The sequence below is a fragment of the Ambystoma mexicanum genome, chromosome 9 (genome assembly GCF_040938575.1).
Source record: "Ambystoma mexicanum isolate Mex_15411 chromosome 9, UKY_AmexF1_1, whole genome shotgun sequence".
In the NCBI taxonomy this organism is placed as follows: Eukaryota; Metazoa; Chordata; class Amphibia; order Caudata; family Ambystomatidae; genus Ambystoma; species Ambystoma mexicanum.
This window is the reverse complement of record NC_090931.1, coordinates 569892804-569919337: the sequence shown is the minus strand read 5'-3', so window position 1 is coordinate 569919337 and position 26534 is coordinate 569892804. Positions and strand designations below refer to the sequence as shown.

Genomic DNA, 26534 nt, shown 5'->3' with positions numbered 1-26534 from the left:
AAAAGGGGGGATTACATGGCAACACTGGATATGAAAGATGCCTATTTTCATATTTCAGTGTTCCCAGCACACAGAAGAGTCTTGCGTTTCAAGATAGCGAACCAGCACTACCAATTCAAGATGCTGTCCTTCGGAATAGCCTCGGCTCCAAGCGTATTCACCAAGGTACTGGTGGTGGTGGCAGCGCACCTGCGCAGGGAAGCAATCCCAGTGTACCCTTACTTGGACGACTGGCTCGTAACAGGGGAATCACCTCTGATTTGCAGACAAAACATCCAAACAACTATCAACCTCCTCTTTCAATTGGGCTTCTCAAACAACGATAACAAATCAAGCCTAGCGCCAAGCACTTACAAACAGTTCCTAGGAGATATCCTAAACACAAAGGAACCATTGCTCTTTCCCTCAGAGGAGAGAATAAAAAATGTGTTGCTGCAAATACCACATTATCAGGCCGGCCGCCAGATAAGAATGCGCAAAGCGAAGTATTTAATAGGCATGATGGCATCTTGCATATACCTGGTTCCTCACGCGCGCCTGCACATGCGTCCCATACAGGAATGGCTGGCGAAACAATGGTCTCAGGCAAGCGGTCAGTGGGACGATCTAGTGGTTGTTTCGCCAACACTGGTACAAAATCTTTGCTGGTGGACGAGAGAAAACCTGACGAAGGGGAAACCTGTCTACGACCCACAGATACAAGAAGTGGTCACAACGGATGCCTCACTGGCAGGGTGGGGGGGCTCACTACCTTCCCCACAGCCCAGGGTCTGTGGTCTCACACTGCAGCTCAGAACCACATCAATGTGTTGCAACTTCTGGCAGTATTGAAAGCCCTTCAGGCGTTTGAACCCTATTTAACAAACCTGTCGTTGCAGATCCTGACGGACAGCACCAAAGCAATGTTTTATATCAACAAACAGGGGGGTCTATCCAGACTTGCACAGAAAATCTGGAAATGGGCACTCAGACGGAAAATGTTCTTGTCATCACACCATGTTCTAGGGGAACTCAAAGCTCTAGCAGACTCATTGAGCAGAGATCCCCTACCAGAGGAACACGAGTGGCGTCTACATGAAGAAGTCGTAGAACACCTCTTCTCTCAATGGGGTTTCCCAACTATAGACTTATTCGCCGCAAGCGAAAATCGCCAATGCCCAGACTTAGCATCCAGGTTCCCCCAGCCAGGCTCCAAGGGGAACGAACGCCCTATGGATGAACTGGTCAGGGAAGTTTCCTTACACTCCCCCTCCCCCCCCGACTGCTCTCATGAGGAAGGTGGTGAATAAGTTACACAAAGAAACGATGACGCTGATACTTGTTGCTCCTATGTGGTCAAGACAACCGTGGTATCCACATCTGCGCAGACTGGCGATGTGTGATCCCGTACCAGTACAACCTACTCACCCAGCACGGAGGACTAACAGTGCACCCACAACCACACTCTATGAACTTGGCAGCATGGCTCCTACCACAAAGATGGATGGATATCTTGAAGGAATCAAGAGAACTGAACACTAGGCACTGTTACTATGATAAATGGAAACGATTTGTAATTTGGTGCCAGAATAAGCAAATCAACCCAATTGATTGTACTCCTTCAAACATTCTAACCTATATGCTCCACTTACTAGATGCAGGGTTAGTGTTTAACTCCCTAAAAGTACACCTGGTGGCTTTGTCATCCTACACCACTTCCCATAACAAGGTTTCATGGTGGAAGGTACCAGTCAACAAAGCATTTATGGAAGGGGTAAAGAGACTCCACCCTCCAATTCCTAACCCACCGCCAGGTTGGGACCTTAATGTGGTACCTGCAAAGCTCATGGGACCCCCCTTTGAGCCTATGCACAAGTCTAGTCTCAAACACCTGACTTATAAGACTGCCTTCTTAGTAGCCATCACTTCCATAAGAAGGGTCAGTGAAATCCAAGCTCTGTCAGTGCATGATCCTTTCTTTACTATACATAAGGACAAACTGGTTTTTACGCACTCACCCTAGGTCATCACCTAAATTCATCCCCAAATTCCATGTAAACCAGTCTATTGAGCTACCGGCTTTCTTCCAGGACCCCAAAAGCTCTGCTGAGGTAAAACTCCACACACTAGATGTGAGGAGGACGGTCCTCTACTACGTAGGCACGACCAGACCGCTAAGAAAGACAAATCAACTGTTTGTCTCCATAGCGCCAGGCAGAGAAGGAGATTGCATCTCTAAGAATGCCATTCTCTAGGTGGATAGCCAGATGTATCCAACTGTGCTATTCCCTATCAAATAAGACGCTGCCTTTTAAACTAAGGGCCCACTCCACCAGAGGTACTGGAGCCACTATGGCTTTCATTGCAACTGTCCCTTTAGACAGTATTTGCAAAGCAGCTACATGGAGCTCAATACATACTTTCACTCAGCACTACTGCTTTGACACTCATTCCAAGACAGATACACAAGTGGGACAAGCAGTTCTAAGGCATTTATTTGCTCATGAACCTTCTCACATCCCACCTCCTCTTCCACTGCTCGATAATCTATGCAGAGCATGTGATCTAAGCAGATTCCACATTACATTACTCACCGTAATCGTATTTCTGATGCTTGTATCTGCTTGGATTCACATGCGACCCACCCTTCCTCCCCTCGGAGAGAAGGCGCATGGATGCTAATGAGCTTGTCTGATAAGTATCTGCTTTACAACTGTACTCACGCTACACCTCATGCTACCTCATGTTAGAAAAATAACAAATCTGAGGGACCCCGACGCGTGAGGGATCATGGGTACAGTGGACGTCACGCTAGGGATAGTATTACTGGCACGCCCTTTTCAATGTCCCTTTTCGAGTTTCGAAAACAACAACTGTAATACTCTGTAGCTTCCACTAGATGTCAGCCTATGCACAACATGTGAATCTAAGCAGATACAAGCCTCAGAAATACGATTACGTTGAGTAATGTATCCTATATTGCTTATATCGTGAAATATTTCTGACCCAGCTGTTTCTGTTAAGGGGATTTAATAATGTTCTAGATTTGCTATCCAGGAGGCTATGGTTCAGTTCAGACCGAACTTTGGCACTGTCTTGTTTTGCCCCCCTGCCTTTTCATTATCTCCTCCAAGTGTGATCACATTCGGTCAATTTGGTAACTTTCACTGATAATGGCTCTCCTTCCTATTCAGTTAAAAATGTGTTCCATATATTTCAAGGCAGTTGCACAATAGTAACCGTAATATGTGACGCATAAGCTACGCATAGCTGCAGGCTCATGTGCCTCCCAAATCTTTGATTCTGAGGCTGTAGTCCCCTAAATGTCAAAAGCTTTTAACCAGGATTTCTCTTATTTTGCCCCTTGTCTCTGGAACATCCTTTCCATCTGTTTGTCTATTTTTGATATTCTTCCTTATCAACGTTTCTTTAAATTCCCTTTTTAAAATAGATTTTCCTTTGTTATATCCCCTGTTTATTTAATTGAATTGTATTTGTATTTTTTATGTATCCCTTTGATTTCCTGATGATAGTATTGCGACGGCAGATCGTTTTCTGTAACAGAGATCTGTCCTTGGCAAATGGGGATAGGGACCCCTCTGAGCCTGGTGTGGGAAGCTTACCAGGGTTAACGCCCAAGCAAGTCCTTCTCCAGATGCAGGGTTTGGGAGATGAGGGCCTCCACTTCTGCTCCTTCACCTTGTGCCTGGTTGAATGACAGCAGTACCACTGTCGAATATCCAATTCCTGCACAGCCCCACTTTGGCCCGTGTCTTTCACTTTGACTCCTAGAGTCAATAAACTCATCCATCTTGAAAGCACCACCACCAGACTGCTCGCTATAAGACAAGGGCGACAAACTACCAAGAACCAGAAGGAACAGAGAACGAGGCCGATAGCACCCAGACACCATGCAAGATGAATTGGCAGTGCAGAGCAAGGTGGCCAGGTCAAACCACACAGGGAGACCATGTCACACCCACACCACGCTGGTGTGAGAGGGTGCAAAGCACCCACCGGACCTGCTAGCTTCAGGACATTTTTACTAACCCATACAGAAGTCGCAGAGCAGCACCCTCTGTGAACAAGCATTTCTCTGCCAGGAGATCCTCACATGAACTGGGGCCTTGACTTTGGTGGGGACCCCATGGTGGGTGACAGGCGGACACGTATGGAGAAAAGGGCTCTTAAGGACTTTAATGTTTGTAGCACCTTCCTAGGGAAAAGAGCAGTCTGTGATTGGCCTGGGCACCCAACAAAAATGCTAGTCAATCGAGGGGAATAGAGAGGATAAAAAAGGAGAGGAAACGGGAAGGTGTGGATTACTCTGGTAAGGTCCAGGGAGGAGCAGGAGGTCCAAGAGACCAGTTGGAGGAAGGACAGAGCAGAGGATTGTGGAGGAGACGTATTATTAAGAGTGTGCAATGTAAGGTACTGGGTGGTGGGAGAGAGTGGTACTGGAGTTTGACTGTGTGTCAAAAGTGAGCGAGAGACCGCAGAGAGTGAAAGGGTGAATGGGGAAGTTAAAGGACTTTGACTGACGGATCGGATAAGAGCTATGTGAGTACTAGTTGTGCTGTGGAGAGGGGGGAGTAGTTGTGTGGAAAGAGTAGTAGTGGTATGGATAGAGTAGTAGTAATCATGTGAAGAGTAGTAGTACTGTAGCGAAAATAGTAGTAATAGTTGTGCAGAGAGTTGTAGTGTGCAGCGGTAGTCGTAGTGTGCAGCGGTAGTCGTAGTGTGAAGAAGTAGTAGTGTCGAGAGAGTAGTAGTTTGGATAGAGAGGAGGAGGATTTGTGTGGAGAGGGGGAGTAGTAGTGTGGAGAGGAGAATATTAGTGTGGCAAGGGGGTATTAGTACTTTTAGTGTGGACAGTGAAGTATTAGTACTTGTAGTGTGGAGAGGGGAGTAGTGGTATTTTGGAGAGGGAGTAGTGGAAGTGTGTAGAGGAGAGCACTGGTAGTGTGGAGACGGGGGAGTAATAGCATAGTAGTGGTATTGTGGAGAAGGGAGTAGTGGTAGTTGTAGTGTGGAGAGGGGCACAGTTGTAGCATGGAGAGTAGAGCATTTGTGGAGAGGGGAGTGGTAGAAGTGAGTAGTGGAGGTAGTAGCAAAAGGAGCTACAGCAATAGGGAGTAAGATCGTATTGTGGGCGAAGGCAATATAGAGAGTAACATTGGTGGCACAGAAGAGGAAATGGCAGCTACGGAGAGGAAAGACTGGGCAAAGTAGGAAGGGGGAGAGTAGGAGGAGCTATAGGGAGACTGACCTCTATGTATAGGGAGATGAATAGTCGGGCACATAGGTATAAGCCTGAGTGGGGTCCGAGTCTCTGAAACACACTAAAAGACCACCCACGTCATCTTGGGGATCTTGGAGCAGGGAGCACCTAAATTGTTCCCTGAGGGAGACTTGGACATTTAAGGCCTTATAATTTGCCTTTAGGCCATCAACTTTATTTAGACAGAGAGTAGGAGTGGCCAATGTGGGGTTGAGCAACGCCTGGTTTAGGGAGGGACACACCATCTATAGATTAGATGGAGGGGCAGCTTTAGAGAGCCACTTGACTACTAAGCAGATTAAAATCCTGTCTTCCAGAGTTGGTGTGTTCTTGAGTCTATTTGTGAAACCTAGCTACATGGGGATACCTCACTAGATGCCCTTTGAGCCCCTGCTCATTCTTCACTGGAATGCCACCAAATTCAATTTTCCTTTTCCTCAGCAGATTTAAGCTAGAAATAAGGGAACATGTCGGGAAACTAAGGGAACAGGTCAGATAAGAGTGTAGAGGAGGAGCTAAATGCCTCTACTGGAAGCCCCGCCCCAATTTTTCCTATATGCAGACGCCGGAAATATGCGACATGCACAACGCCGATAATGGTACCTAATCCACGAAGAATCCTCTAAACTAGGTATCCATTGAGAAAGCCTTACATGATGTATCCGTGTATAAATGACAGTATTTTAAAGGAGGTTCCTGAAGAAGTGTGAAGTGACAAATCCAAGAGACTGGTGACGTTGCATGAAACAGGGGTGACGCACCAAGAAGAAATGCCAAGGAAGAAAATATATAACCCTTCTAGAATCAGATGACAAAGTGAAGAGTTGAGTAAAATTTCATGTGCCGGAATGAAGATTGCACATGCGAAGAGCACTGAAGAACATGCAAATCGCTTTATAACTGTACAGATGCTGTAGCGCAAGTAGACTAAGTAATCATAAGGCTGGCTATACATGGTGAATAGACACTATGTATGTAGTACAATATACTACAATATATATACACATATATGTGTGTGTGTGTGTATATGTATATGTGTGTGTGTGTGTGTGTGTGTGTGTGTATATATATACATACATATATATATATATATATATATATATATATATATATATATATATATATATATATATAGAGAGAGAGAGAATCTCGATGTTCCACATCGTATATTAGCAAACTAGGACCCCATGAGCAGAAAGGGCTGAAAGTGTGGCGCAGCAAAGAAAGACGGCTGACGTTGAGGGAAGGTTCGAGCTTGTCTGGCCCAGTGTCAAGGGTTGAGGCAGCCAAGAAACTTGTTATCTATTCGAGAAGATACAATGAATGTGAGAAGCGAGGCAAGCTCCTGTTTGAGGTGCAATGGAAAAACACTATGAGTGCCAAGTCTTATTCATTTAATAGTATTGAATGTGACAAAGGAGCAAAAACACATGGTCTCCTGTCACATGGTGTAAATGGAAATAGACTTTGAGCAAGCCACATCGAGACTGGAGCTAAGACTGTGCTCACACTCCCCTTTATTCTCAGGCACAGTGATACTTTGCAAGGCCGAGTTCAAAGACAATTTGAATGGCAGACAGTAGGATGTTGAATGGTGGGCTAATTAGGTGGGAAGGCATGGTCAAGTCCACCCACAAGCACCTGGGGTACCAGCTTGCGTGCTGCTACCAAATGGAATATTCCAGAAGGGTACAAGCGTGTCAACCAATCATAGAGAGCCACGTAGTAAAGAGCCCTATAGTTTGAGAGCCAATGAAACATTGTGTATTTTGTGACAGCGAAGATGACTTGCACTCGGGGTGGGCTTAAGTTGTCCACCTGATGCTAGAGATCCAATCACGATACTATCCCCCATAGAACGTATACCTAGATGTTCTCCTTAAGCCCATCATAACCCCAAGTAGATTTTCTTATTTTGCCACATAGTATGATGTTACTGATGAAGAGTTTTTGTTATAAATGTGTATTTTCATGTGAAACGCTGAGAGACTTGAGCGAACGTTCGTTGATGTCCGTTGTACTCCATGCTTTAGACAATTGCAAATAAAACAGCTAAGTTTTGCCAACTTTCTGAGTCGTTCTTATTATTGGTGTAAGAGTAACTTCTGCGTCCCCATCCATCCAATAAATTGGTACCTCGCTTAAAGGACCTACGGGTTCAAGAGATAATAGTACTCTGGCATTCTGCTCTCCCTCCTTCTTAACTGGTTGAGTAAGCTTGCACGGTGTCCGGTCAAAGGTTCGAATCCAAAAGGATCGAATGCCATTGGGTCGAGTCAATAGGACCTAAAAGAAAAGGGTTGAATGTTTTTTTTTAAATGTATATTTTTTTTTGGGTTTCCTTATAGGAAAAAAAAAGTAGCTTTTACCACAAAAAAGGGGTTTTGGGGAGGACCCCCCCCCCCAAAAAAAAACAGTTTTCGGACCTTTTGAATTCCACCCTATTGTATTTCGATCCTTTTGATTCGATACTTTGACCTATAACTAGCTTGCACCACAGGCTGGACAGGAAAATCATGCTGTCACGTTAAGAACTTTGAAATGGAGATGTAAATGGAAGCAATCTTCCACGTACCAAACATCACCTTCCATTTCGGTTTTGCTGTCCTCGAGGTTGGACGTGGGAAGAGCTTTCTATCTTGGCCTTCTCTTTTGGGTGTTTTTTTTTTTTTTTTTTTTTTACTGTTGCCCATCCATCTTGTGGGTATTTTTTTAATTTAATTGGCTGGCTTTCTCCTAATGCTGTTGACGGTACAGCACATTCTCCCTCAGCGTCGAGCTCCACCTATTGCACCTATCAACACTCCAATGGAAAGGTACCAAGGGTTGAGGAAAGGACACTATGGTACACCTTATGAGACTGCTAATCTTGTGGACTCAAACAATTCCATTTCCGCAGCACAGTCTCTAGACTTGTTACCTCCCAAGAAACCTGCTGCTTCTGGCCTCTTTTCAAGACTATCGTCTACCGTTCCAGGCAAACCTTAACTCACCATGGAGATGCCCATTATTTTCTTATTTTTTATTTGTTTATTGGTTAACAGGTTTTAAACCTTAACCCAAAAAAAGAAAAACAATCGAAAATGAATAACCTCAGTAAAATCAATCCGAAAAATATAAGACATGCGATTCAAATAGAAAACTATCACAAATTGATGCAGTTACATACTTCAGTTTCAGAATAATAAAATGAATAATCATTAAAATGCATCGTTCTACTACAAGACTAGTTCCAAATCTAAGGAGTTCAAGGAACTGACCACCTCATCTGCGATGAAAGATGGGTACCCTTGCAGGCATAAAGCCCAAAAGGTGTCACACTCCAAATCTTCATAATATACAAATAATTTTTTTGAAGTGAATGCTCTCATAATTCTTAGACTGGGGCTATATACCACAAGCACGTTTCCCTTTGCAACATCGACAATATGAACAATCCTCTGAGATTGTCTTCCTTTTATGCATAGTCTATCTTGTGTAATACAGATTCCGTCTAAAGTGTTGGAAGTCCTTTCCATCTCTGGGACAGGAAAACATCTTTAAATGACAGGCTCCCAAGCCTAATTGCTTATGCTCCTTGGCAAGTTCTTTTAAACATGGTAAATCATAAAATTAATTGATAGCGTTCCACCAGTCATTATTAATTAGTGTTCTTTTAACAAGCTCAGGGTTATCGAGAATGACAGATTGAGTCAGACTACGGGCATTAAGGATTACCTCACAGTGTTGTTCAAAAATTACAAGTATATTTACTTTCTTCATCCTGTTTCCCATGTCCTGATAAAGGGTATTTTCTGGTGGACTTAAAAATCTACGATATAGTGCAAGAACCCGCCAAGTACCCTTCGCTTTCAGAGATTGGATACCAAGCTTGTACCTGATGGCAACGGTCGACGCTGCATTTGGGATTCCCAGTACTCTACGGCATATATAACCTTCAAGTTGTTCCAAATAGTCAAGCTTCCATTCTCCAAATAGTTCACCTCCATGTATACGTTTCGGCACAGTTTTCCCAATGTAATACCGGATCAGTCGAAGGCAAGAAAATGTACAGTAGCTTATCTTTATGCATATCATTTGAATAAGGAGTTTTTCTGCCTTATCTCTTCTAAAGTTCTTTTTGAAGAGTTTATTCAAATGACTCATAACCAGGAACCCCAAGTAAATTAAGGTATTGATTCTCTCCAAAGGTATATCCTTCAATACCGCCCTCTTGGCTGTTTTTCTCCCATTTGTGAATGTAACGATTTAAGATATATAGGAGTTTATTTTTATATAATTTTCACCTGCGTATTTAGAGAACGCGTCCAGTAACCTCTGTAAACCTACTCCCATACAGTCTGCTAAGATAAAATCAGTGCAAGTCAGCCAACTAATGGCCAGCCCACCGAGTTTTGGGGACACACAAGATGCAGCTTCCAGGCACTCACCTATTTCTGAAACATATAAATTGAAAAGACCGGGGGCAAGAATGCACCCCTGTCTTAAGCCATTAGCGGTAGACATTTTCTGAGAAAGCACTTCACATTGATTCAGACATACTTGGACATTAGTACCCGAATGCAACCAGACAAGTACATCCAGCAATACATCAGGAATTCCCCAAGAATGTAACTTCTGCCAAAGTCTGTTACGGCTGACAAGGTCAAATGCTGATATGTAAATTGCTACTAAGTGGATGCATTCATAGGTTTCTAAATAGACTAAACCTTGCAGGCACCCAATTATGAATCCATTCAAGGTAGTTCGATGTAATCTTCGTAATCCGGTTTGATTTTTACGAAATCTACCATCATCCATACTTCAAGCTTTTTTAATACCAGTGGCGCAAATATCTTGCTGTCAGCATTGAGAATGGTGACGACGTGGTAGTTTTTTTTGATCCGATCGCACCCATTTTTGAAGATTCGAATGATGTATGATGTACACCATGTTCCCGGAAGATGACTTGTTTGCAAGATTGAGTCAAATAGTTATCATTTAATAAAGTATATGACAAACAGTTAGGTCCAGGCGCACGTGAGTTACTTGCCTACATAATAGCCAAATATGTCTTTGCTTTCAAAATTCAATGTTTCATTCCACCAATATTTTAAATCAAATGGACTCGCACCCTTAAAACCTAATACAGGATCTGCCGAATACAGGTCAAATATATAGGAAATCCATTGTGCCTCTGAAACAGCATTGTTTAATTAGAGACCAAAAGGATTTCACTTAACTTGTCCATAAGCAGTTCAACATTTCTGCAGCTTCTGCCTGTAATGAAGTGGCTTTGTGATTTTTCACCCAATTTTTAAATTGTTTTATTTTGCACATTTTAACAGTTTGTTCCATATATTCAGTGTCGCTGTTTTTTATATGCCTAATGGTGGACCTCATCTCCCTTTTCCGCTCAGCAAGATCCTGGTTGTACTTATGTATTTTGTTAATTCCCCCATTCTTTACTTTTCTAACGCTCTTCCTTTTGATAATTTGGTTGATTACCTCCCTGAAGAGTATGGCAAAGTTATCAGAAGTGAACATATTTAACTTCCATTCAAATGAGGAGGAACAAAAAAACTTTGGCCATTCCACTATTTAGGTCCTGAGAGTTGTGATTATTCCAAGTAATTCTGTTAGATGCGAGTTCAGACTAACTATTTCTGGGAGTGTCCCGCTGAGATGCTGATGGACAGTTTTAAATATGCTTTTTAGCATCTAATGGTCACTTCGGGAGTTCTTAAGTATGTTAAAAGATTCACATTTCATGAATAATGCCCTCTCCACAAATACATAAGCCAGTGTAGAGGAAAAGAACACATTATGCCATGTTTCCCCCTCCACCCTCTCATGTCACCAGCGACTGATCTATTCCATTTGATAAGACCAACGTTCCCCTGGGCTTTTACTCATTTCACTCCATTGGTTATATTTATTTGCCTATTGCAGTTTTTATAGAAGAAATTATTCAGGTTTAGCTGTGGAGAATCATTTCCGTACTTAAACCGATTGAGTTAAGATCACCCTGTACCAATATACAACCGGCTGTGTGTCTTCCCTTCCACCTTTAAATATGTTTGGTCAGGGCTGTCAAAAAGGGGTCTAAATATGACACTCCAGTATGCCAGTATATATTACAAAGTAAGAATTTTTGAATGATATAACCAGTCCAACATGAAAACCCCACTGCTAAAAGGCCTTCCCTGATGTCGGTCATCAAAATGTCATGGAAATTAGAATAGTTTTTAAGCAAGACCATCAGACCTCATCGGTCTACCCATCTGAAGTTTTTTGGCAGGTTGGCAGCTAACACAATACCCGTCCTAGATGGGTTGGTTAATGAGCCACGTTTCTTGTAGACACACAATGTCATAATCTTGTACGGTTGACTACAATTCCAAATTGTTAAACAACTGAGTGTGCCCTCTAGAGTTCCATGACAACAATTCAGTGATTAATTTGCTGGAGTCTAATTGACTCTACTCTGGTATCACATGGTTTGTGAAGCATAGTTGCCAACCATGACCAATCCAAGTTTGAAGATTCATTTGCCAACTGATTTTTACCTCTGTGCTTTACTAGAATTATGTGGTCCGAACCATGCTGTTGTTTCATTCTTAACCATACTTCTTGATTTTAAAATGTTCACACCCGAATCAATCAGTGGAAATTCAGAAGCTTCATTGGGTATAACGCAGAAACCAGTTTGACCGAGGGTATTCGCTTCATTTATGACTATTTCATATAGTGCCCTAGACTTAAGAGATAATCGCCCTGTCTGTTCTCTTGCATTGTAAAAATGAGACCCTAATAATATCCTTCATTGAAATTTAATTGAGATTGAGAATAGTATAAACATCCCTGATCTATTCAGGCGTGGTATTCTATCTACTCTAGAATAAATTAATTCAATCAAATGTTATAATCAGGATATTGAGTTGTAGGACTCTGACCTGTGTAATTTTTCAACTCTTTGTTGTAGTTTCTAGTTTTCCTTAAATCTATAACCATTTTAATGGCATAATTAATATCCATTCCCTTTACCCCCCTTAAGATGGAGTGAGACTTATGGTCTACATCATACTTAGGGCGTTCGGGACTATATTTTAACAAGGGCATGTTTTCTGGTACAAATGATTAACAGCATTTAGATCTGTAATAAACAAGTGTAATCTTGCCCCTGGTTTGCCTTTCTCAGCTTGTGGAGTATATCCAAAATGTGGGCCCTTAGTCCCTCTTAATAAGAACCTCGTTTTTGGTGCTCATCAGAGTTAAAATGTACCCGTGATATATTTTCTACAGGACACAATGTTTCGTAAAAGTACTCAACTGCATTAGTATCCATTATATAGTGGGCCTCCATTATAGAGCGGGCCATCCAAAATTGGACTAGACCTCACTCGGAACCCATGGTTTCAAAGTCTTTTTATGTGAAATACCCGAAGGACAATACTTTTGCGGTTATGGGGAACTTTCCTGCTCAGCCTGTAGTATTCCTGGCAGCTCTAGGCAAATGAATAATCCAGATTCCATCTGTGGTGCTGGCCAAAGACTTCAAGCCTTGCAGCGTCTCGGAGCAAGAACATTTATCAGAATTCCACTTTAGGCATAAGGCAGATATAGTCTGCTACTGTTTTAGCTGCTTAGACCATCCAGAACAAGAAGCCTTGGTCAAAGTTGCTGACATTCTTCCTCTATCTGTTCAGGGAGAGCTATTCTACTGCATACATGAGGAGAAGAAAGCGGCTTTACAACATATTTAGGTCAAGAAAGACCTCACTTATATAGCTTATCTATGTATTAACTCTTCGATGAGCATGTGTATGCAGGCTTATTTGAAAACATAATCTCTTCATTCTGACGTTCATACGATGATTGATCAACCATTTGATTTGACAACTCTGTTTTCTCCTTCTACTGAAGGTAGGTGTAGTAATTGCAAAGCCTGTACATGCCACTTCAGTGTCAATTAAATCAGGATACCACACGTCTTCATCATTGTCTTCTTTGGCAGGCAGATTTTGTAAAAGTTTAGTTTCCGCTCCATGTCTAAGACCATAGTATCCTCTACCTCTTCCAAAAAGGATATTTTTCCAAAATCCACTTGGCTTATGAAAGGAGATGCAGCCTCTCCCTTTTCGATTCAGGTCGCATGCATCCATCCCCTCTCCTTCTCTCCTCACATCTGACACGTCTAAGAAGTCACACTGCCAGCTGCACCTCCTAAGAGGTATTCTCCCTTTTCTGAATTTTCCCCTGAAGCTCACTGTCTCCAGAGCCCTGTTCTCACTAAGCTGGACTATTGCAACAGCCTCTTTCTAAATCTGCCTGCCTCTACTCTTCGCCCTTTGCAACTAATCCAGAACAGGACTGCAAGACTTGTCCTTGGCCTCAAGCCCAGGGATTGTATCTATACAGCCCCGAAACCTCTCCATTGGCTCCCGGTGGCTGCAAGGATCAAGTTCAAGACCCTTTGCATTGTCCAAAAGGCGTTCTGGTGCCTGGGACCACACTACATCCAACTCTCTCTTCCTAAGCATCTTCCTTCTCGAGCCCATCGCTCACCCACCTCCAACTCTCTGAGGGTCAGACGCTTCTCCAGGCAGAGAGTGTGGCGTAGATCTCTGTCCTCAGCTGGTGCCTCCCTCTGGAATAGCCTCCCTGCCTCTCTCAAACTTAAGCAGGACCACCTAAGGTTCCAGAAGCAACTCAAGACCTTTATTTCAATTTTTGCTTTCTCTCTCTCCCTTGCTGATGTCCGGTCTGCTACGCTAACTGGCTACCTGGACACCCACTGAACCTCGCACGCACCTGCATGACCAGTAGCCCCTTGCAATGCCTCCAGGCCTCCTACCCAACCTTACAGTCCCCTGTCTCTCTGCACATACTTGATCCACCACCCTGGCAGCACTTACTGCATTTTGCCATTGCACCCTCCCCCTTGGCACTTCTCCTCTTCCCTCCCCCCAGTGCCATCTGAATGACACAAGGCCTAGTACGATAGTTTGTTTTGTTCTCCCTCTGTCTACTCTTCCTTGTCACACCTAGAAACACTTGTGAACAGGAGTGTTATAAATTACTTATCATATCAAGGCTTTCCCCCCCTTATACTAAGCCTAGACGCTTTTAGCACCCCTTGGTAGTCAAGATCATCAGGGAGGGTCTCCAAATAATCTCCTTAACCTCCTTTATATTCAAGGTTTCGGCGATTGTCTCCAGATTTGGTGCAGGAGATCCAAAATCATCTCTTTCTAGGTGCCATAATCCGGCATGCCAAGAAACAGAGGGGTTGTCACTTCTATTCTCATTAATTCACAGTTTGAAAAAAAACAGGAGGCGTCAGACATATATTAGACCTCTCAAAACTCAGTGTTCCTAACTTTAGAAACCTTTCAGATGACAAATTTAGCTCAGATTCTAGAGGCCCTCCAGGTGTGGAATTGGCTTATATATGTGCATATTCAAGAAGCATACTTCAACATTTGAATCAAGAGAGAGCATCACCAATTCCTTAGATTTACCCAGAGTGACCAGGCCTGTGTGATGAATCCAGTGGAGTCATCACTGATCTCCCGGCAGTAACCTCCTCTCACGTGGCCAGAGGATGGCAGCTGCTACCGGATCCTGTCCCTAGACAGCTTCCGGCAGATGTATCCCCCATTTTCCTTTGAAGATAATCTTCTGATACCCAAGAACCTTATGACTTATTGTCATTCATCTACACCTCCCCCTTTAAAGTGAGAAATTATAGGACCACTTTCTTCATGTCCAATTTCCAGTCATCCAACAATGTCAACATTTAGAACTATTGCAATGATTATTCAAGCTTTAGAAATCAATTACAAGCAATGGACTTATTGTCCCATAATTCCTCGAGTACTGGAAAGAAGAAGAGGGAAAGAGTGACTCAGAGCGGGAGAAACCAGAAGCCCAGCAAGCGTTAGTCTTTCGCCGCAAATACCTGTACCCAGGAAATTGCAACTACAGAACCAAGATGCAGAGGCTACTGTTGACGAGGACACGTTTTGCCTGTCTGCGGGGCTCAAAGAATGGAAAAGCAGAAGCAAGTGTGGAGGAGCCGGACGGCTCACCAGCACAGAAGAGGGGAGACACTGACAGAGCGGCTCATACTGCCGAGATGTTAGGAGCCAGAGGAAGACTCCTGGGCATATACACCGACAGCCGCAAGTAAACCCGTGCTTACCGGAGCTAGAGGGAAAGCAGACCTGTGGAAGAGATGCCACGGGAAACGAGAAGCCGAACAGGAAACAGCCAAGAAGGGAATCCAAGCAGCATACCTTCAACGAACGACCACAAACAAGCCCAAGAACGTCAGCAAGACCCGGTGAGTCAGCCCAAAGGCAGTGGGGACCCCGCGGTGTATTGGTGACGGCGCCATATACCAATAACAGTAATAGAAAACACAGAATGAGAGAAAATAAAAAAGCTAACTGTCCACAGGGGAAGAGAAGTAAAACCAGTGTGTGAATGTTTGGAATGTAAATACATGGGAGCACCAAAGCGAAATGTATATGAAGAGGATGCTGTAGAGAGGCAGATGTTCACATCGTCTCTAGTGCCCGCCCCCTCACCTCAGTCATACTGGAAGAATATCAGGAAGACATTGTGCATGACACCAGGTATCATCCAAATACTGCGTCGAAGATACGAGAGATGTTATGCACCCAAAGTGTATTGAATGTACCCTCACACTGATGTGGTAGAAGGATGTCTGCTTACACCATTGGACATAGAAGAGTTGTAAGTGAAATCAGACAAGAGTAAAGTGATGTCATAAAGAGAAGACACAAGGATGCAATAAAATAAAATTTGAATACTTAAAGAATGAAGATGTAGCTGAAGTAACAAAGTAAATATTTATGCAAATACGAAGAAATCATATACATTAGGATAAGTAAGAAGAGAATCAGTAGTATATGTAGAAACGCAAGGTAGATGAGACATATAGAAGCTTAATGCAGTAGAAAATATAAAACGTGTAAAGCGGCCATAATGCAAAGATGGACGTTGATTCTGTATAAATAATTACCAAGTAGCCTTGAAGAGCGAGAGACTATGGCTGCAGAGCTGACAGGCGCAGGAAAACAACTTTGTGAGTTGAACAAGCGGAGTTGAAGTGGATAAGCTACATACACACAACATATTTCTCTTGGATTAAGTAAAGGAGTGAACTTTTGCAAATGCTAAGTATTGAACAATCAACGATGCTGAAAGCATATACAAGATGGAGCAACCTAGTCTCCAGAGGCCAAGAGGAGTAATGACACCCTGTATAAGTGAATCAAATAGCACTAAATAAAAGGTGAGAATGGACAAAATTGTGGTCTCCTCACATGTGGTGCAAGACCAGAAAACAAGGCCTTTTCATCAAGATCCAGATGAATATAGCAATGTATCTTTACTCCCTTAAAAGTCCCTAGGAAGAGCACAGTCAGCAAGGTCAAGTGCAAAGAAGCAGCCTTGGCTGAGGGCCTAACTGATGATGGATGGTAGGCTAATTGGCCAAGTGGGCAGTGGTCTGACTTTTTTCCCCACACCTGGCTTTCATTTTGCTTACGTGATATGATATGATGTGACATTTTATAACGCCCCTGTACCCAAGTGTTTCGAGGAACGACAAGACAAGGAGGGGGGAAACAATGGGAGGAGAAAATAACGATCTTACTAGGCCTTGTGTCATTCAGATCGTGCAAGTGTGGGGAAGGGGGGGGAAGTGCCAGGGGGGAGGGTAAGGAGGGCAAGTGCAGTTAACTTACAAGTGCAGCAGTGCAGAGAGAAGGGACTGTAGGGTTGCTGATACAGACCCTTAAGTGCTGGGGAGTCCGGAAGCAGTGCAAGGGCAACTCGACTGCTAAGAAGCCGAATGTCCAAGGTTGGGAGAGAAGGCCAACCAATCGTGAGGGTCTACCTAGCAGTGCACCATACATTGTTCCAGAAGCCAATACTCTGCTGTTATTGTTATGAGTTGAATATATGCATGGGAACAGCCAGGCGTTCATTGTCTTCTTTACGTTACTTTGTAGAAAAAACATCAGCGTTTTTGAAATTTTAAACTGAAGTTGGTGGCCTAAGCAACAAGAATACTTTAATTAGATTATGTGTTTTGTCTGTTTTGATTGTTCTTATTATGTCAATGGATTTTAGGAGTAGAAATGAGTATGTGAAAAGTTTTTTTCATTTTTTAAAAACTGTACCAATAAAAACAAAGAAACCATTCTTTAATTCAGAAACATTTCCCTGCTGTTTCCAAAAGACTTCTGATTCTCCAGCATTGGATCTTTCATAGATTCACATGCTGTGAATATTCCCCGGCATCAGGCTGAGAATCCTCTGTTACCTTTCGGTTTCCCTTGTTGAAAGCAAGAAAAACTTCCTCATTTGTATGTTGTCATCCGCTTTATTGATGATTTTGGTCCCAACCAACGGGACCTCGAGTAGTTAGACTAGTCCCTTCTCCTCCGATTCTGTTTTCATGCCGTTCGGGTTTCCCTCACGGCTTCGCTTCAGCACGCCTGTCTTGCTTCATATCCCGGTAGGTGAAACGCTGCTTTCTTCAGTTGCTGAACACCCAGGAATCTTCCCATGGCTCCAGGCGTGTCTGCGATACGTCCTGCTCTTGCAGCTTTCCTCTGCCTCCTTCTTGGCGAGCCCCTTGACTGCGCCACACCAATCTTTAAAGGTCCCGTGCACAGGTGCATTCTGAAAACAACTAGCGCGCTCTGTAAGCAAGGCATGGTATCAACAGTAAGACAGTGACAACAGCTAAAGGGTGCTTATTGAACTTCAAAAAGGGTTTGAAAAACACCCATCTAATTCTAAATGTAAAGATTGGAGCAAGCTACGACCATCAAATAATAATGATGCAGTCTTAGTGGTGGTGTCTTGTCAAACCAAAAGGGCCTATACTAAAAAGAACTTTTGCCAAAACTTACCTCTAAATACAAATTGTGTGGGAAACAATATAAAAGAAAGAAGTGTTCAAGAAATAATATGTCAGGATTTTCAGGCCATTGGCCTCCCTTCCCCGCGTTTTCAGCACAGGACAAGGCGGCACACTCGATCTTAGCACAGTCTCTGGCTTCTGTAGCACGAGGGTGCAGTTCAAACATTAGCATTAGGGACTTCCGTGCCCAACTCTCTTTACTATCAAAAGTCTCTTCTTTCAGAAGGCCTGATGCAACAAACAATCAATACATTATTTTTCCTTTCAGGATTTCACACATACTCAATTTCTCAGGTGATTCACTATTCACCTCCGATCCCCCTCAGCCGGGCTCAGATCCGCTTTAACACAATGTTTAATCAGTCTCCCTCTGCCGGGCTCGGACCAATTTTATTCACTCTAACACAAAATTGCTTTAACCCAAAGCTTTCAATTGATCTCCCTCATTCGGGCTCAGACCAACTTTTTCTACTTGGTCATCCACTTTCTTGGAAGCATCAACATCAAAGACTTAGATTTTGCTTGACCCGCCGCAGGACCACTTCGATGCACACTTCTTTATCACGCTTTCACATTTTTCAACTTTTGGATACCTAACAGAGGCCTTCGAATGAGCATGCACGTGGTGCTGGACCACTCTGTTAAAGGTATTGCATCTTGGTTTCAAAGTTCAAACACTCATCTGTTGTTCAATTTTACTCGCGTTGGTGATCACGTGCGTTTGATACAATGTTCGCTTCAGCGCTCACCGTACGGTGTTGCTGTTTGCAACATTGGCTTCAACACAGACTGGTCTTTTATATGTCTCCCCAACTCACCGGCTCTGTTGATTTCACTGGCGCTGCTTTGTTGTAGGAGCCAAGGACAGTACCATGGCAGCAGGCAATTCTCCCTGCCTTGATTATCAACGCGGGTGGGCCCCGGGTACCACTGACACACAATGCAGGATTCTTCAGCCTGGTTTCCTGGTCTTACGCTTTCTATTCTCGAGTTTCGTGAAAGTAACAGTTCCTTGTCGCAAAGGTAAAGGGCACTTCCCTTCTTGCGATCCCCTTCTGTTTCGCCGTCTTTATCCTTGTATTAAACTGCCATCTTGTAACAGCTGTTTGCTCGTGTGCTCTGCCTCGCACAGAGTATGCTCCCGTGCTTCGCCTTTTATCCATGTGGGGCAGTGTAATGGAAGTCAGGTCTGCGTAATGGTCAGTAATTGCCTGACCCTTCCTGACCATTGTATTGGGGCATGTGAGGTGTATGGCTTGGATGTTAGTCCATTTTCTTTCATAGTGAGCTGTCCGTGAGAAAGTGTTTGTGTTGTGAAGGGGGTTGGGGAAGTGGAGTTCCTAAGTATCCTACCTGGTAGGTGGTAGGTTGGGGTAAAGGTGTTACAGGGAAGGGGATACTGTGTCTCGCCATTCCGTGTACCACTCCCATACCCCGTAGACCCCTCCCACTGGTCCTCCCACAGGAACTGTATCCAAAAGTGATGGCCGTGTCCTGCTACCTGGATGACAGATCCCCGGAGACTAGCGGGTGAGACACCTTCAGGTTTCTTACAGCTCATTGAGTATCATTGATACTCTTTCTGCTCTGCATCGTTCCCTTTTTCCTACTCGTCCCAGTACTTGGGTAATTGTGGGAGATGGAATCTAATGATGTTAATTGATGTGGTGTATTTGGGAAATCACTTTCAATGGTTCCAAATGAAGAGGCAGTTCTATATGGAGGATAATTAGAATTGAAAAATGTAGTCTTGGAGCTTTTACCCTTTAGACCAGGGATGGAAGTTTTGCCTAAAGGGTTTCGGGAAATGGTTCTTCTATTTTCCCTCACGGGGTAAAGATGCATGAAAATAGGTAATTAGAGTATTGGGTATCAAGGGGTTTTCTTCATGGGAAAATGGAGGTTACCAGGTCTCATTCATTGAAGCCATGACATCCCGCCCCCCCCCCCGGAGGCTGTCTCCTCCCATGTGATAGCCCCTCAAAAAGCAGCCCCCACGATCAGGTAACGGCTGTCGTCCCTGGCAGGGGAGGTTACCACAGAGGAATCTGTGGTTGACTCCATTGGATTAATCGCACTTCCCTATCCCTGATGTAGGCAACTAGAGATCGGCAACCCCTACTGCTTAGTATGCTTACTATGGTGAGGGTCTAGAGTCTACAGCTTTCTCTCTCACTCGCTCCAGGATTCTTCTAGGGGTAACATGTCCTGATCCCCCTGGATGTGGGAAATTGTGCATTCTAGCTGCTCAGGTCTCACTTGGCCTTCTTCTGTCACGCTGTCATATTCCTGGCCCTGATAGGTTTTCCTTTCTTTCCTGTGGTGAATCGCAGTGCTGCAATCGACACAAGAGATTTGCTCATAACTCCCTGGTGGCAGTAGTGATGCTACCCACTGGAGCGAGACATGACGGCTTGGTGTAGCAGATGACGTGTGGAGGAGCGGATGGGCATCCACCCCTTGGCGTGCCAGTGATGGAACGCAAGGAGCCGGAACGGTGACGCACTTGGGTCTGAGGGATGAAAGTAGATGAGAGAAGGCTGCAGAGAAAGAGACATGTAGGACCTCAAAGGAAAGGCTGTAGTGTTTTCATTTGACAGCGCCAGCAGAAGTCCTGGATGTTTGGAACACCATAGAAACTGTGGTAGGACTTGGTTTCAAAGCCCCATAGAGGAACCTTGGGAAATGTAAGGATGTTCCTAGGCCCTTGTTAATAGAAGAATAAATAAAAGGAAATCTACAATTGAAGGGCCAATAGTAAGAGAGCCTAGCACAGGAGGACCAGAGTGGAAACACCCTGCTAGCTTATCCTGTAAGCAGGGCTTTCCTCCAATCAGCAGCCTCAAGGTGGAGGACAGGATCCCTGTGCTTCTCTCCAGACACTGCTGCATGAAGAGATGATGTAACCTGAGGGTTGAGTTCCTGCCTGGTTTGCCCTGCAGCACTGCCTGCCTGGAAGCTGCCTGCAGAGCCTAGTGGAAACTGATTGACCCAGGGGGTTAGGGTGAGTACCCCTGAATACCATCTAAGCAGGAAGTGTGGAAGAACTGACCTACCGGAGAAGCCTAAGAAGAGGTTAAGGAGACAAGCTGACCCAGGGGGAAGAAGGAGAGTACCCCTGCAGCCCACCTAAACCAAAAAGGTTGAAGATCCTAAGAAGAGGCTGAGGAAGCTGATTGGCCCAGGGGGGAGAATGAGAGTTACTGTGCATCCCACATGAAGCCAAAAGGGTAGAAGAGTGACCTGCTTGAGAAGCCTGAGAAGAGACTGAGGAAACTGAAATAACCATGTGGGAAGAAGTAGAGTACCCCTACAGCCAGAAAGGTTAAAGTGCTGACCCGCCTGGGAATAGGTAAGGCAAAACCTTGCTAAGATCCTGGTAGAGATACCAGGACAGAAGCAGAACTGCTGGTGAAAAGAGGGGCAAAAGCAAAGATCCTGTGAAGAAGAGAGTGGCAACAATCCAGGTCCCGAGTACATGCGTGCCAAAAGAAGAAAGAGAAAGAAGTTCAAGAGGATTCACGCAGAGAAAGAGAGATGAACCACTCAAAGAAGTAGATGGAGAACCAAAGCGCAGGACCCAGCTGATCCCTTACCTAAGAGGCCCTGCACCTAGAAGGCAACTCAAGGTCCCAGTTTGATTGCTTCGCATACATGGCCCTGGTCCTTTTCAATGTATTTCTGAGGAAACCACAAAAACCTCTTTTGAATTTTTGGACGTTTGTTATTTAGATACAGATTTTAAGTTATATATTCTACCCTCCATATTTTTCACCCAAGGGAAGGATTTTAAGTTAATAGTCTTCATTGCACCATTCGATTTAGCTATTCTGATCACTGTAAGGAAGGCATGGCATCAACAGTAAGACAGACACAAGCGACCACAGTTCAAGGGTGTTTATTGAACTTCAAAATGGGTACGATAAACGCCTATCTAATCCTAAATCTACAGATGGGAGCAAGCTACAACCATCAAACAATAATAACGCAGTCCTAGTAGTGTCTTGTCAAAATAAAAGAGCCTATACTAAAATAAACTATTGCCATTCCTTACTTCTAAATACAAAGTGTTGGGAATAATGTTTATGACAAAGAAAGAAGTGGTCAAAATGATATATCAGGGTTTCGGGCCGTTGGCATCCCTGCCCCACATTTTCAGCACAGGACAAGACGGTTCACAGGAGCGCAGCACAGTCTCTGGCTTCCTTAGCACAAGGTCACAGTTCAATCATCAGCATCCGGGTCTTCAGAGTGTGTCTCCTTGCTTCTCAAAGTCTCGTCACTCAAATGGTCTAATGCAACCAAATAAACAGCAAGTTACTTTCCTCTTTCGATTTTTACAAGTATTCACATTGGGTGACTCACTATTCACCACGGATCCCCCTCAGCCGGGCTCAGATCCTTTTAGCACAAGGTTCTGCACAGGGTTCCCTCTGCCAGACTCAAGCCTGTCTTTCTCCTTTCACATCATCACACGATGCTTGTAGGTTATTCGTTTTCGGGTGACTCGCGGTTCACTGCGGATCCCCCCTCAGCCGCGCTCTGATCCCTTCAATACAATTAGTCTCCCTCAGCCGGGCTTGGACCAATGTAAATTTTACATCAAGTATCGAAGACTTTCGAATGTGCACAGGGTTTGGCTTGACCCGTTGCAGGACCACTATGATTTCACAATTCTTTCTTTTAACATTCGCACCCTTTCGGTTGGATACCTAACAAAGACTTTCGAATGAGCACCCAGCTGATGCCAGACCACTCTGTCTATGTTATCGTATCTTAGCTTCAAAGTTCAATCATTTATCCCTTGTTTTAATAATCATCTTTATACAATGTTGCCGCTTGCAATGTTGGTTTCCACACAGCTCGTCTGGTATCAGTCTCCCCAACTCCCCGGCTGTGCTGACTTCACTGGTGCTACTTTGTTGTAGGAGCCACGTACAGTACCAAAGCGGAAATGCTTCTCCCCGCCTTGACTATTGACGCAGGAGAACCCCGGGTACCTTTGACACACAATGCAGGATTCTTCAGCTTTAATTCGAGGTCTTACATTTCCTAGTCTCGAAGGCTCATAAAAGATTCGGTCTTTCGGTGAAAACGTCAAGGGCACTTCCCTCCTTGCAATCCTCTTCAAACTTGCCGTCTTCCACATTGTATTAAACTGCCATCTTGGAACTGCTGCTTGCTTGTATGCTTTGCCTCGCTCAGAGTGTGCTTTCGTGCTCCGCCTTTTATCCATGTGGGGAAGGGTGATGGAAGTCGGGTGTGTGTAATGATCAGTAATTGCCTGACTCTGCCTCACCTTTGTATTGGGACATGTCAGGTATACGGCTCGGATGTTAGTCCATTTTCGCTCACAGGGAGTTGTCCGTGGGAAAGTGTGTTGTGAAAAGGGGGTGGCGGTTGAATCCCTAAGTATCCTACCTGGTAGAATGGGGTAAAGGTGTTACAGGGAAGGGGATACCATGTCTCGCCATACGGTGTCCCACTTCCACTCCCGAACTGGTGCACCCCCAGGAACTGGATCCAAAAGCGATTACTGTGTCCTGGCCACCTGAATGACTAGCAGGTGAGACACCTTTAGGTTTCTCACATAACTCACTTTCAGGGAACTTTTGATTCAGGAAACCTTTATTTTAAGTTAAAGGATTAGTTGTGACAGGCAAGTTTACTTTAGGGTTTTAGTATTCGGGGCACTTTTTTACTTCATAGGTGAAGTACGCCTTCAGTTTGCGTTATTCACACAGGGATGGACTTCTAAATCATTTAGTTTTGAACATTTTACTTTATTCTTTATACTGTGTTTTGGTTACACCTGCTTAATAAAGTATTTTCTTTAAGAAGACCCAAAGTCTGAGACTCTTCTGTGGGCCATCTCGTCACACTCCCTTCCTCCTACTCTTCCACTTCCTCCCCCTCCCTACTCTACACTCTCTCTCCCTCACCTCTTCTATTCCTCTAATGTTTTCACATCTCCCACCTACTCTCACATCTCTGGCACTCTCTCTCCATTTTATAGTCTCCACTCCCCTCTATTCTCCATTCCCCTCTGCTCTCCACTACCTACTTCCCTCTACTTTCCACCCCTCCCCCTCTTACATTTACCAAGTAACCCTTCTCACTCTCTCACATACTCTTCCGCCTACCTTCATACACTCTCTTTTTTTCACCATGCATGCATTCTCGCACCCAAGTACCACATTCGCTTTCTTTCACCAACCAATACCTTAACTTTAACACACTTTCCTAATCTCCTCCATGCACTGCTCCACCGTCTTTTGAACACCTGGTCTCTTGGTCTGCCTCCTTGACCTCACCCAAATAACCCACGCTCCTCTTTGGGCCATTCTTTTTTCTAGAGCCTCTTACGCTGTTCTGTCGCTTTCTCCCTCCACCATTCACTACTGCATTCACCTGTTTCCTCATTGTAAGCGCTTCCTGGCTTCTCCCTTGGGCCTGGGTCTGCAATTGAGAGCATTCAAAGAGTCCTTTAGGCATGTCCATGTTTCTCACACCGTGTGGGCTCTAACATTTCATTCACATGCAGAACCTGAGGGTGCTGCACAGTATACATGGGGGGGGAGGAGCTTGCTGCACAAAGGTGGACGTGGTTCTGTGCAGTTTCTTCATTTTAGCAGCTTTTGTAGATGGTTTAGGACTATGCGCTTAAAGGTAAGGTTACCAGAGTTGCTACACTGATCACTTTTCTAAAATGTAATATCCACTTCTTCACTCCTGAACTTTCTAAGTCACACTTACTTTATAGGTTATTTAACTTGCTGTATGTCACATTTCTTTTACTTAATGTAAAACCTTTTTACCTCCACCGGTTAACTAGATGGACGGGCTAGTCGCCTACACTATTGTTTGTTCTATGCTTGCATAATCTTTCCTGCTAGCAAATATTGTGTTTAAATCAATCAAAGAAGTTTTCAGTCCGAGAAATTATCAAGTGATATTTCTTTTAAAAAAAACTAAATTCCATTCACTGTTTCATCCACAGAGCAATGACGAGGAGGCGACAGTACGGAGAAGTGGCCAACCTCCTGCAAGGGGTGGTGAACGTGCTGGAGCACTTTCAGAAGTATATGGGCATCCCTCAGATCAGACAGCTTTCCGAGAGGTAACCACAGCGCCTGCCAATGGAGCAGAAGGTGTGATCGTGGGCTTTGAGGAAAACTATTTTAAGGCTGTGGAGTAGGGATTTGTGGGCCTTTGACCCGTTCAAAAGGCATCCAAGTTAGGGGTTGTTTGACTGATTTTTAATGACTACTGTAAACGATGTAATGTTTTTAGGCATAAAGGACCATGAAGTTTCCTGCTTTCCAATTGTCCCAAACGCCTCTCTCTCCATTGACTAGCAGGCTCAGCAGATGACTAACTCACACTTAGGCACCTGCAACATTCTAAAGTCAGTGGAAATCTTCAACTACGAAAAATCATTCTTCTCTTGCAGTCTCATTCAAATTCGGAAACCAGAAAGGGATGGAAACATTCCTTGATGATTTCTGTACCGAAAATAGATTTGAAAATATGGTTTTCATTTTTGAAAGTTGCATAAACCATCTGTTCGTTTGCCAGCGTCTCTGAGGAATATGAAAATAGCTTGGTTTGTGGCCGGTGTATCTCTTGAGGGTTCATAGTGATAAACAGGAAATTAACAATAGTCCTGCTTACTTCGTTATCTGTCTAGACAGAACATGAAGAATTGTGTGTGTGTGTGTGATGGTTTCAGCTCGTCCATTGGGCTTCTATCCTTCTAATTCTTTTTTAGCTTGTCTTCCGTCTGTGTCATTATAAAGACCAGTAATGTGCAAATTACACTCATCCGTGCCCAAGAAGGGTGCTGTAATGGCTAGGCTTCTAGATTCGGAACATAGGGCTGACACAAGGTAGAGGTGGATTTTTCCTATACTGAGAATCTTAATCCTGGCAGCAGTTGTGGTAATAAATTGCTCGAGTTGTAGGGCCTTTGGGTGATGAATTGAGGAGGTCAGGAGAGAAAGAGATGGCAAGGTGGGGTTAGCTTTGAAGGCAGAGAGAAAGATGGCTTCCCTCTTGGTGGAGCTGAACATCAGGCAGCAAAGAACCACTCATTATCAGATAGCGGTGAGGCAGCTGGTGATGTGTTCAGAGATTTATTTATTGTTGATTTTTTAAGAACGCTAACTGCGAAACACAGCTTTTTCGTGGCACCCCAAGAAAAAAATATGGGGGGAGAGAGAGGTGCTTGTGGTGCTGGACGTGTAGGGTGGCGGTAAGGGATCTATTTATTTACAGCCTTGGAATCATTCCAGATGAGTTAACTGTAGGGCGATAGGCAAGAGGCAA

General features: G+C 44.1%; 1 protein-coding gene across 1 annotated transcript in view; it reads left to right on the top strand.

Moving 5' to 3' along the window:
* The window catches only part of VPS53 (VPS53 subunit of GARP complex), a 1349775-nt gene that overhangs the window by 387275 nt on the left and 935966 nt on the right, over positions 1-26534 (top strand). The window contains exon 7 of the mRNA XM_069615168.1: positions 25207-25326. Coding sequence (XP_069471269.1) covers positions 25207-25326 — 120 coding nt within the window. The remainder of the gene's footprint in view (positions 1-25206; positions 25327-26534) is intronic.